At 30.0% G+C, this 14069-nt stretch overlaps 1 protein-coding gene across 2 annotated transcripts; it reads right to left on the reverse strand.

Annotated features, from left to right (window-relative positions):
* Window positions 1–7: 7 nt before the first annotated feature.
* On the reverse strand, window positions 8–13130 carry LOC117180012 (lysM and putative peptidoglycan-binding domain-containing protein 2). Of its 2 annotated transcripts, none has more exons than XM_033372288.1 (4): window positions 12770–13128; window positions 9505–9657; window positions 7666–7793; window positions 8–2006 (listed from the first exon to the last, which is right to left on the reverse strand). In XM_033372288.1, exons 1-4 carry the CDS (start codon window positions 12944–12946, stop codon window positions 1766–1768), a joined length of 699 nt encoding a protein of 232 aa, XP_033228179.1. In that variant the 5' UTR covers window positions 12947–13128; the 3' UTR covers window positions 8–1765. The 2 variants fall into 2 exon arrangements, with proteins under 2 accessions (XP_033228179.1, XP_033228180.1); XM_033372289.1 differs by having other exon boundaries at window positions 1780–2006; window positions 7670–7793; window positions 12770–13130.
* Window positions 13131–14069: the final 939 nt, after the last annotated feature.

Here is a 14069-nt window from a genome sequence, read left to right on the forward strand (position 1 = left end):
TTATTTCTTTTCTGTCATAATAATTAATTCATTAGGACCAAGTAAAAGCATTAGCTTTGTAACTGGCAAGTTCGTCTGAAAACATCGAAGCTACCCAGCAAAACACGAACACCGATACAAACACAATCACTAAACAGTACAGTGTTTTTTTTACAGTTGGCCGCCGAAAACCCAAAACCTTTTTCGAGTTGCTTTACACGGGCGGCTGAGTATTGCTAGGCCCTTTATTTCGAAGCGTTTTACATATCTTACATAAATTTCAAATAACAGCCAATCACAAAAAGGACGAGGAATCTCAAATTCTCAAAGCCCCAAAGAAGGTGCGGTTGATCGCCCACATGTGAAAAAAATTTGTTCGATAGTTATTCCAAGTTTTCGCAAAATTTTGAATGTACCATTCAACGTCTTCATTTTCCGTCGCAACAAAACTCCCTTCTAAAACCATCCTCTCCAAACCTCAACGAAAAATACATTGTTCTGTTATTTTTATGTACATGATATAATAGCTGGATACATATTATTAATAAAACTTTTGCTAATAGGAATGACACTTTTTTACAGTTTTTTAAGTGAAAAAATCACAGGTATTCACAATACAATAGTGCGTAATCGTTTTACGTCGATTATTCTCTTCAATTTAAATTACTTATTACCGAATCGTTCCTTCGTAAGAAAAGAGAATACTTTGAAAATGTCTATAAACGTATATAGTACAGATTAGATAGAATAAAACTATCAAACGTCCTCTGGATGATAATTTCAAATTATTCTTTCTTCTATTGAGTTGCAACAACATAGGAGACTTGCTTTGTACAATATTTAATTATTATGTTTTCCGTGCCTGAATTACGAAGGTTTCTTTTTTAAATTATTATATAACTATAATAGGAAAGTGAAATGCGAAGAAAATGGACAAGTAACTGAATTTGCTTATACTGTAAACTTTCCTTCAATTTTCTCCTTATTGTAAAGCATTTCTTTGTATTTTGTAGTTTCTCTTTTAGTCAAAAATCATTGTTCGCTGTTTTTGAATAAATCGTAACTTTGCCTAATCTAGAGTTTCTTATCGACTTAGAATCTTTACAATATAATTCAAAACGCATTCGGTCGAAGAAATACGATTCAGGTGTTCCATATACTTAGAGAAGACACGATTCAAAATACAGACAAGAGAATTTTTTTTCTAAGGTTTAAGTCTACGGAAGCAAGTGCGAGTAGTCTTTTTTTTCATGATAGGTACATACCTTGATAGTTCCAGTGGAATTAAAATAATCGAGTTATTGATTAATCCCTAAAATAAAAAAAATCTATCGAATTTGAACAATTCTTTGTCCACCTGAATAATTTCCAAGCTCTGAATTTCTCGAAAACAGCAGCTAATCCAAGCCGAATTTCGTTCTCCGTTCTTAAAATAATAATAATAATAATAATAATCTCTTTTGCACGTCTGAAAATTCACACTTGACTGTATTATTCCACCCGGCTTGGAAAAACTCCACTTCCATTAAGCGTAAAGTAATGAGAAATGGTGAAAAATTAATGAAAAAGGCGAAAATAAGAATCTTGTAGGTTTAAGGGAAAGGCACGGACGGTTCCCCGGGGAGCCACATGTATGCTATACAATTATACATTTTCAGATTTTCTAAACTAAGATCTACTTCGTATTTTCCTTTGTTTGCACCAATAAGGGACCAGACTCTTGTCTCTGGAAAAGTCGAAAACGACTTTAGGACTTTGCGCACGCTATCCGTACGTTCATTGACTGCTACAACTGGAACATCTCGTCCTGTTGTTGCTGAAGTCTCTGCAGTGATGTCTTCACTCTTCTCCCTTGTGTCATCACAACGGTGGAGGGAAGACTGTGAACGTCACCCGTCGAAACTGAATTTACTAACTCGGTAGTAGGTATAGATGTGTAAGAATTGGAGGTAACTGGGTTTGAGTTGCGTAACCTTGCGACGGCTTTTCGTTTCTGGACGTAGGAATCGTCGCCATCGTGACAAAATCTGGAAAATTAAATTGATTTGATCAGGACATTAGGCACTTCAAGTACACAAGAGGAAAAAGTAAACTTTTAAATAAAAAGGATTCGACTCCTAATTGCCAAATCTTGTGCTCTTCGCGATTCAATCATCTTTTAAGTTTTTTACTAATTAAAAGAAGCGCGAAGTGTACCACTGTAAATTTGCTGTGCAAAATATATTCAGTAAGATTTTTACATTCTCATAATAAGAAGGTATTGGTTTTATCTCAAATTTTACAAGTTCGTTAGCCAACTACTTTGGATAAAAACTCAAGAAGTTAGAGCACTTTCAAAATTTGTAAGAACTGAAAATTCTATGTACGAAGATTTGTAGTACTTTTAAAGCCAAATAATTTATCCCTGCAACTTTTTTCGATAGAAAGATAATTATCAGATTTATAGATTTTTGAAAATTCAAAAAACAAAAGAAAATGAACATTTGTAACCAAACAACGCACTATATGGAAAAAGTCTAGAGAGGAAAAACTTTGCTTTTTGACAGCCTTATAAGATTATCATAACAACTTTTTGAATTTTCTTAAAAAATCGAAAATTCAAATTTTAACCCCACCAAACACAATGAAAAAAAAGTCCATTAAACAGAAATAAAAGCATTAGCTTTGGAACTGGCAAGTTTGTCTGAAAACATCGAAGCTACCCAGAAAACACCCACACTGGTACGGACACAATCACTAAAAAGTATAGTTGTTTTTTTTTTACGTTTGGCCGCCGAAAACTCAAAACCGTTTTCGAGTTGTTTTACACCGGCGACTGAGTATTGCTAGGTCCTTTATTTCGAAGTCTTTTACATATCTTACGTTAATTCCAAATAACAACCAATCATAAAAAGGACAAGGAATCTCAGATTCTGGTAAAACCATGCATGATACGATAACAATGACCAGACAAAAAATATCCAGTAAAAAAGATCTACAAATTTGTTTTCATTTTTTTATAGGACGCGTACTTTTTGTTTTAATCGTGAAAAATGACATGACAAAATAAACAAAAAATGAAATTTTTATATTCTTATCCTAATCAGAAGGTATTAGTTTGATATAACATTTTATTGGACTTAGTCCATGTTTATCAAATCTCCACGTTTTGAGGCCCCCAGACTCAGAAAAACGATTTTTACGAAAGTGTCTATCTGTCTGTCTGTAGGATGTAGTCAAATTTTTAAGAACATTTTTTCCAAGATTGAAAATTCCGATCATCTGAGTTATAGTACTTTCAAAATAAAAAAATAAAAACGAAAATAAAAATGTTAAGGCAAGCAATGTACGATATATTTTTTTTAACAATCGAACATTCAAATTTTGATCACAGAAAAAATAATGAAAAATTCAATTTTGCAGTTAAACTATGCAAGATACGAAAATAGATGAATCGACCAAAATTTGGCACTCAAAAAGATCTACAAATTCGCTACGAATCACTTTTTGATTGGACGCATAGTTTTAGTTTTATTCGCTAAAAATCACTTTAAAAATAAAATTTTTGGAACGAACATAAGCTACGAACATAATAAGACAAAAGTTGTTCGCTCAAAACAGAGCTACTAATTTTTTTATTAATCATTTTTTGATAATACGCGTATTTTTGTTTTAATCTTGAAAAATGACATCACAAATAAAGAAATTAAATTTCACAAGGTATAATAAAACTTTTAGTAACAAAATTGTTTTTAAATTACATATGAAAATTTGCCTTTAACCTTTTTTCCTCACGAGGCACGTGATGAGAATGTGCTCGTTAAAGCCAATGGAGCTTTAACAAAAGAGAATTCCCAATCACTAAATTTCAATTGTCGATACTTTGACCTTCAATTTTAAAAGCCCTACGCAAAATCGTGTAGGATGTACGATGGCCAAGCGCGAAACACGAGATAAATATACATACAATCGAGCGCGAAGCGCGAGAGCCAACAGGTGCGCTCCCGTGAAGCGCGATTAGAATGTGCCCATGCAGCGGGCAGATTTTTTTTCAATGAAATTCAAAAGAGAACAGAGTTTTCAATATACATTTAAAATATTTTCCAGGATTTTGAAAGATTATAGAGCTTTCAGAAAATTTAAAAAGATTTTTTGGATTTTAAGGTGTGTTATAAGATTACAGACATCTCAACAAATTTCAAACAATGGCGTCAATTGCATGGAAAATGTTGCACGGTTTCAAGCAACGATTTAAAACGCTTCAAACATATTTTAGCCCATTTAAGGATTACAAAAAAATACACTGTCTTACATGCGATTTAACAACACTAATAGATTTCGAAACAATACACAAATTTCAAGACATAGAGATTCCAATAAATTTCTTTAAATATTTCAAAGGATTTTCAAAGATTTCAAAAACATTTAAATAAATTTCAAGGATCGCAAAATTATACACAACATTTCACAGATTACAATATTTTTATTACTATTTTTTTTTATTATTATTTTTATTATTTATATTTAAATGAAATATAAAAAATTACAGACATTGAAGTCCTCGTGAAAAACCCCCCAAAACAGTCTTCCAATAAGCTTTCCATCACTTAATGAAGTAGCTAATAATTTTACTCAAACCATCACAGAAAATGCCAAAAAGGTAGGAATGGTGGGTCTCCTAACAAAATAACGGGCCTGTCAAAGCCTTAGTTTCATTTGGACTGTGTAAAATATAAAAAATCACTCAAAAAAATCTTCTAAAAAATGTAAAGCCCATCAGTTTGAGACAAATTTAGTAATGCTATGTTAAGAAAATGAAGTGGAATATGTAAATATCCAGAGGACAAAGAAGAAAACATACAGTTTCATTTTAGAACTACTTGTATCAGCAAAAAATTCTTCAAACTTCTGGAAAATGATAAGCAGTAATAAAGATGTAAATAGTAATGTCTGAGGAGTATATTGATTTAAAGAGGTGGTATCCTTACTTCCAATCAATATTTCATTTTCGTGATTACCCTGTTTCCCCTTTGTCTCTTCTGGGTATTTTAAGCTTCGGCCCTGATGGAATCTCATATGACTTCCTAAAAACTTTACCTAGCAACTGGATTGAATATCTAAGCTCTCTTTTTAATAACATTTTAGAAAAGGGTGAAATATCAGGCTTATGGGGTCAAACATATGCAAAAATGCTGCATAAAAAACGAGAAAAACACGACACGAATAATTAAAGACCAATTGCGTGTGTGAATTGTATTACCAAGGTTTTTTCTCAGATCCTAACAGAGAGACTAAACTTTACAAAAAAATCTAAACTATTTAGATAATATTTTCACTCTCAATGCCATGATTAAGATTCGCCTTAATCAAAATAGAGGCAAGTTGTTTGTGCTTTTTATAGATTTTCTAAGTGCCTTCTCGTCCGTTTCACATAACTTTTTATGGAAACAAATTCAGGCAATGGGCACGGGTAGCAAGTTCATTAAATTATTTATGGATCTGTATTCGAAAACTAATATTGCCGGAAAAGAAACTACTGGTACCTCAAGGTCTATAGAGGATAAAAGACCTTATTATAAATGTAAAAAAAAGGTTGTAGTATTCCAAAGAAGCGGTCATGGACACAAAAGAAAATATGAACCCTCCTTCTACGGAGCATGAGCAACTAAATCTGCAATTAATAAAGCCAATCTTGATCAAGGTGAAAGATGAAACAGAAAGAACAAAAGACTACGTTTCACAGTAAAATATTACATGTACCTCAAAATACAACGGCTAATACGGTAAGATTAGAGAAAGCTCAATTAAACTAAAAACTAACTTTTTCAAAATGACTCTAAATATGATAAAAAAAAATACTGCGTACGGAAGACGATAGATACCCAAAGCGGTGGTTTTTCAGATTAAAGCGTCTGGCTGAAACCTCCTCCGCTGTTAGCAAATACAACTGGTGCTTCCAACTTCGAAATTTATTCGAAGCTTTTGGAGAAAGAGCAATTTGGGATTCCTTGTCTTTAATATATCTTCAATGTAATAAAATGCGTCTAAGCTACTCTTACGAAATGTATTTATACTCCGAAGATCTACGCAGACTTGAAGTCTCACAATCACTTAAAATCAGACCACCTTTATCACTCTGTACAGGTACTGAAAAGCACCTACTGTCGAAAGCTCCAATTAATTACATTAAAAGCTTTACTCAGATTCACTTAAGAAACAGCTACCAGACAAAAATTGACATCAAAGATCAAATGCTTACATTAAATGGCTCAGGGATTTTTAGGGGTTGTGATATTTAAACACCAGATAAATTTATAGATATAAGGAATCCTTCTGTAACCTCTTTGTATAGGCCTATATCTTATAAAAAATGAACTTCTACATGCATTATATCTCAAAATGATAGTAGAATTAAATTATTTGAGACAAAAGATAATAAAAAATGTACTATCTAAGAAATTAGAAAAGGGTGCCAACAAATGGCGGGGGGGGGGGGCAAGAACTGCCGCTCCTATTATGTGGATAAGATATTTTCGTAAAAAAATAATGAACAAAAAAATAAATTAAAGATTAATGGTATACATCAAAAATACGCTCGTGATTATCTTCGAAAAATGACGAGTTAGAAAAACGCGAATGATTTTCTTTTGTAGACTTTTGTCATACCTTGTATAAAGTGAATTAAAAAAAAATTTCATTATTTAAAAATTATGAAAGACGTATTTAAATAAATTTCCTATATGATTTTAAATATTAAGAAAGTATAGTTTAAGCTCATTTCAATTATTGAATGAAAATATTGTTCCTAACTCTACTAGAATATTTAAAATCCTTCATTGTAATCTGCAGCAGGCATTGTAGTTCATTATTGATTACTATGTTTTAAAATCTTTTGAAATCACGAACAAAAAAATTCGATACATTTATTTAGGTACTCTTATTTAATTTTTATCCGCAATTTATTGGAAATTTATTATAAATCTCACTAATAGAAAGACATTCATGAATATTATATACTAACTTTCTTGGCTTTATTTCGAGTCCTGTAGAAATTATGTTACTCAACTGTTATTATTTTATGAATATTGTGGTGAAAAAGATAACTTTGTTGAACTGGAAGTTTGAAAGGCAGCGCACGAATTTTGTCTTCTTCGTTCACTTCAAAAATGAATCCCTGGTACCCGTCTTGTTTTCAAATTCAAGTGCTTCGTACTTATACTGATGTGAGAGCCACATATCAGATTGAGCATTTCTATCTTCTTCAAATAAATCAAATATTCTTCATTATTATCATTTTTCAAGAATAAAACGTGTAAGTATTATTATTCAGTTCATGCATCAACTCGAATTGCATCTATGTGTACAGAAAATTGTACACATCTACCATATATTTTGTAACTTCTAAACAGAACTTTCCACAATGTTCATGATAAAGACAAAATTTTATTTTCCGTGAGTAAGCACATTTTCGAAAAGTTTTTCAATAACTGGTACGAAATACTAAAAATACGATCATGACCCGCGATTGCTAAAAAAATTTGAGTAATAAAATTAATATTAGATTTTTAAATAAAATGTTAAGCAGAGGTTAATTAATTAATGAGATAATGATGTTCTTCACAAATTGACTTTGAAAATATTCTTTTGTCAATCTTATTTTGGAACGATTAGGAAATAAAACACATTTGTATAAAATTGGTAACTTACTCACTGTTTCCTTGAGCGCGTTTCACTTCTTTCTTTACACTAGCTATAGATGAATCCATTCTTGCTAAGAAATCATCTACCGAACTTTCTTGATCTAATGACGATGCCATCGAAGACGACCTAGAAGTCTGCAAAAATTGTAAAAATTTTGTAACTTATATTTATTATAATATGAAATACGTGTGGGCGTTCGTATGAAAAGGGCCCTTATGGTCGAAATGTATTTAAGAGATGGGCCATATAGCCGGGCAAATTTTCAGACTTTGAAGCACAGGACGAACCGTTCAGGTCAAAAAGCGAGTCGCTGGGGCATTTTTGAACTTGGAAGATCGAAAAAAACTCTTTTCCAGAAAAACACATCTAAAATTTTAGAGTACCATTAGCGCGAGTGTTATACTTTTTTTCCAACATGAAATATACCCATTTGCGGTTACTTCAAAGAGACGAGTATAGTGCCAAAAGATTTAGTATAGACCCTAGTATTATCCCCGACACAAACCCGAAAATAATAATTTTCACCTTGACTTAAAAGAAACGCAAATATCTTCTAAACTAGAACCGCCAGTAAGAAGTAAAATAAAACCTTATCGCGTATCGTTTCAACAATTAATTATGCTAATCACTTGTTTTATATAAAAGTAGAGTTTAAAACTTCTTGCATTGTGATAAAAAACTTACTAAAAATATATATATATATATATATATAATTATATACATTTTTTATATATAATATATATAATTATTATTGGCGTGATAATATTGCCCGACTTGTAACTTTAAGAAAATTAAAAGCTTAATCCTTAAACAATACTTAAGCCCTTTTCTGCATGCGTTGACTATTATGCCCAGATTTTTGAACCATTCACTGGACTATCTATACAAAGTAAATATTTCGAAAATGACGCATTTTAAGAACTAATAAGACATTAGGATTGATGAATTTGAAATTAATGCTTTGCTAAACTTGCAAATCAACTGATCTAATGCTGCAATTTCACTTTATTAAAACACTTCAAGCAACGAATTTGAACAAGGCATCAAATAATCGTTTTTGCCTGAACTGGCAATATTTATAATAAATTCTTTAATAAATTACGTGAAAAACTGAATATCATGCAGTAGATAAAAATTAATTGTGTATTTTCTAAGAGTATTAGAACATTAGTACATTATAAAAATACTCGTAAATTTCTGGTAAATATCCATAAATTTCCCCTTAAAATTCCGGTTTTTAATTCTTATTCAAAGTAGATGCAAGACTATAAAAGATTCAGTAATTCGAGACGAATCGATTGGCCGATAATATTAACACATTTTATTGGAGATTAGGAAAGTTACGGTAATTTATAATATTTAAAAATCGGTTTTTGAAAGCAGACATTTTTTCATCGACATAATCAAAAGTTGTTGCAGGAATAGAAAATATTCCTTGATTCGAGAAGAATCAATTGACTACATTGTATTGTATTAATACATTTTACTGAAGAGTAGGAAAGTTATGATGATTTGTCATATTTGAAAAATCTGTTTCTTAGAATAAAACTTTTGTTTTGTTAACAAAATTCAAGACGCTGTATAAACAAAAAGACAACTTGATTCGAGACTTTAGACATTATTCATGCTTTCTCTAATAAAGAAAATATTTCTAATTAATCATAATGAGAAAGAAAAGTGTTCATCGAAAATGAACTCTATAAAATAAAAATACAAAACAAGTGAAAACGCCCGAAATTTAATTCACATCTAGTTTTAAATTATGAAGATGAAATATAACTTTCTTAAAACTTATGACATAATAAATTAAATTTTAAACAAATATGTAGCTCTTTGTAAACTTACACTTGCCATAGTGTGATTAGACTCGGACTCAGTCGAAGCATCATTGCTTTGCATAGATAAAGGATTGTCCACAGGTACAGGAATCAATAAATATTCTCGTAAGAATAAGCTATCTGTCGCCCACAGTCTATTTGCTCTTCTAATCTGTTCCGTCTGTAAAAATAAATATTCACCTTCATGATAATAAAAAATTAAATTATAATTAGGAATTTTATCTAATAATAAAAATTGGTTGCGTTAGAAAATAATCAAATTTTTGTGTATTAAAATTTCCTAAAAAATGAAGCAGTGACTAGGTGATTAGAATTTAAAATAAAAAGCTTTTGAATTGGAAAATAACCTAGAATTAGATTTTCCTATTATAAGTCAGAAATAACATTTTTGTTTAACTTTTGCGATTGAAACACATTTTTAGCTTTTAAATGTGGAAATCATTTCTTTCTTAAACAAAAAACCAAAAAAATGAATCCTTTGATTCCAAAAGAATCCAAAATTGAAAGCCTTCTTATTTTAAAGAAATAAGAGTTTAACCAAACTTAAAATTGGAAAAAATGTATAAATTTCATCACAATATGTAAATTAGTAAATAAGTCTATAAAATTAACAATAAAGCTATATTTAGAAAAAAGGATCCATCATTTTATATTTAACTATATTATCTATAATTTGATCTAACTTGAATAAATAACATCTGACATTCTTTCCTGAAAATTACAAGATTGGAAATAAGAATCTTTAGATTAGACGTAATCATAAATTTCTTTATCAAATACGCACGTCATGAGTCATTGATAAACAAACAATATAGACAATAGGAAATTCGTAACCCTAATTTCTTAATTTTGAACTACATCCTCTCATCATGATTTATTAATTTACAGCTTTTTAATTTACATTTAGAATATCTGAAAGTTATTCAATTATTTATAATTTAAGAATACTTCAAAACTGTACAGGTACAAGAGTATTTTAAATTTAGGAGTATTCTTAAATTAAGTTTAATATATAAAAATTCCAGTCTACCATTTTAATGGAATTTTGACAACCTTTATGAGGCTAGTTACCATTTACCAAAGATATTTGTCCTTTGTATAATTTTTTTCAGAGTATCAACTTTTCGTTTAATTTTCTTTTAAAAAAGAGCATATTCTGTCGACAATAGAATGTGTGACTTAAATCTCACGCCTAAAGTGTTGATAAAAATCTATGATTACTACGATTTTTATTTTTGAAAAAATTCGACAATTTTGCCCTATTGCTTGTCAGACGGTATTTTCAATCAAAATAATATTTTTATGAAATAAAGATCGAAAAAATCCTTTAGGGAGAAAACGCGAAATTTCTTCAATTTAATATTTCATTAAAATATGAGAACGAAATATGGAACGTTCTCACAAAAAAAAATATATATATATAATATTCCAGGGACATGGCATTGTCAACTTTTTGATTATATAATATTAAAGTTATACTTAATTAATTTAAAAATCACATTCTTTTGATAAATCTATCAATTAACATATAATTTTTAATAAGTAAAAATGCATTACACAAGAAAAACTTGAATTTAAATACTTAAGTGTGTTAAACATATACGAGGTTCTATTATCTTTTATTTTTAATTCGCTTTGTAGCCATAAGAATAATAATGATATAATCGAGTAATGATACTCAATATACAATGCAGTTGTGTGAGATATTCTATTACTTACAACGTATCAGATACAACGAAAGATCTGCTCTCATTTTAGTATTTCATGAATATTCTAGTGCATGAGCAATTAGGAGGTTTATAAACTCCTTGTTACTTAACTTCAAATGCAAATATATTTAGCGCTCTATTTATAAAGAAGATCATTTTTACAGCTTCAAAAGAATCCATTAGAAAGGTGAAAAAAATTATTAATCATGAGTAATTTTCTGGAACTCTGAATTATTTGAGAATTCTAAATGATATACATACAAACAAAGTGAATCACTCAATACGCTTCGCTTCTAATTGATAGATAAACCTTTGAGCATAGTTCAAGATAAATCTATAGGAAGTTTTGCTTTGTTTTTATGAAATTAGACGTTTAAGATTAAAATATGAAAATATGAATGAATGATCATGGAAAGTTTTATATTTCTAAAACCTCCACCGAAAATTTTTTTGTAAAAAATCAATGAATTGAGAAAAATGTAAAAGTAAAAAGATTTTTAAAAATTATTACCAAGACTATTATATCAATAAATTGTTATAGGTACAGATGCTTTATTTGGCTATTCATTCAAAATAAAGAAGAAAAATTTAATTTAAAAAAGAGTGATAAGCTCCCTCAAATGTTTGTTTATTTATTCGTAAAGATAGTTAAAAGAACTTTTAGATGAAATACCCTTATCGTAAAGGTTTCTTCCGAAAGATTTGCTTGTCTGGATATCTGGCAGATGTGAATTTTCTAAACAAAAATATGATTTCTTTGAAGGAGAGCGAGCTGTAACTGCGTACTTAAATAAACTGCACGTTCTATAAATCAAAATCTGATACATAGTTGAACTTTAAGAAACTGCTAATGCACTGCACTTGTATTCTTCGAAAATTTTACAATTTTTGTTTAGTAGTTCAACATTGGACAGACACTACTTGCATATTTATTAAAAAAAACTATGTGTGAACCTTTGAAACTCATGAAGTTAATATTTTATGTTCTAATACACCCTCATTTAAAAAAATGTCAAGATACTAGAAGATAATTTTACTTTGACAAACACAGGTTTCAAAAAACCTTGAAAAAGCAATCATTTTGTCCTTAAGACCACGAAAGTGATACATTTTCAAAGACAAAGCAATAGTCATAATAAATGATAAATAAGTCAGAACTTTCTAACTAAACACTAACTCTACCCTTCAAAAAAAATTATCCTATACATAAAATTTACATTTAAAAAATTAGCAATCCTTTAAAAGAAAACTGGGTTACAAAATATTTAGAAACTGTTGAGGCATGTCTGTTTCACGTATATGTGTAAAAATCATTAATTCAATTTATGAACTGACAGCTTGGAGGTTAAGTTAAATACACAACGCTACGGCTGCGAAATTTACTTTCTACTTTCAATCATATGACTCGGACACAGAAAGAAAATTCCTCAGCGTGGAAATGGAGGTTCTAAATGACAATGACATGAAATTCCAACACAGAAGCGTAGATAAAGGGTTCAAAATTTCCAAAAAAAAGAACGCAATGGGTAGAAATACGTGACATCGATTGATTTTCATACGCACCGTGACTCCGAACTTGAGTGCAATCCCCTGGAGCGTGTCTGTCTTGGAAACAGCGTGTTTGACCAAGATTTCATGTCGTTTCATGTGTTTGGCGGTGCTCCCGTATTTTTTGAGCGCCTTTCCCGAGTTACGAATTGAACGTCGCTCTTCCATTTCATCGTCATTATATCGCTCCATATACACTAATAAACGTACAATACACCTCCTTCGTTAACAGAGTCAAGAGGTCATCACGATTCACGCACGGGACTGTACGGGACACGGTCACTCTAAACACACGCGAAATAGCGCGAAATTAAAGAGGATGAAACAATGGAACATTGGACATTGGAGATATGTCAACTTCATCAAGAGACCAGCAGCAGGCGACAAAACAGCTGTTTATTTTGTATGCGTCATCGCAGCGCCATCAGATTTAAGTGGCGCGAAATTCAAGCTATAATTAGTTTAGGTTTTTTTTTTAGGAAATAGATAACATTGCATTCTATTTTTACACCGAGATAAGAAACAACATTTGTTAATTTTAATCAAACAGTGTATATTATATATTATTATATGCTTACAAGGGTAAACAATAATACGAATTACATGGGACGAAAGTTTATTTTGTTTATAAATTGGAAAACAAATTATTCTTTACTTATGTGTTTGGATATTATTCTTTACTGTTCAAAAGCTTCTCTCTACCCAACTGAATGATAAAACGATCAAGGGTTGTCAAGTTTCATGAAACTTCGGAAACATTGTCATTATTAACAATAATATAATGTTGTATACATATATTAATATACATTAATGTAAATATTGAATCATGTACATCAACATGGCGTCATTAAAATGAGCAGTGAAAAATAAACTTTATTTTCTACCCAAAATTTCTTGTTTTCTGAGCTATAAATAATTCAAAGTTAGTAAGAAGAAATGAAAATTCCTATTTACTATTTACAGACTTAAATCTATTTTCTTTCACCTATTTCTCGTTATTCACTCAAATACAAACTGAATTAATAAAACGCAACAAGAAAATCTATCAATATTTTTGGTTGAAAGTTCATTCTTTTTGGTTTGAAAAAATGTATTATTATATTTTTTGTCGCGCATTCTTTTTTTTTTGTTTGAAATTTAATTATAAGTTTTTTTTTTTCTTTCTTTATTCATAATGTGTCCCCTAAGGGTTTACATGACTTCCATTCCTTATAATCTTTCCGTTTACATCTATATATTTTTTACAATCTTATCCTTTCTATATATACAATTATTTACAACTATTTACATAAAGTCTTATATCTAGTTCCTGCGA

This window comes from Belonocnema kinseyi, chromosome 9 (genome assembly GCF_010883055.1).
Source record: "Belonocnema kinseyi isolate 2016_QV_RU_SX_M_011 chromosome 9, B_treatae_v1, whole genome shotgun sequence".
Classification (NCBI taxonomy): domain Eukaryota; kingdom Metazoa; phylum Arthropoda; class Insecta; order Hymenoptera; family Cynipidae; genus Belonocnema; species Belonocnema kinseyi.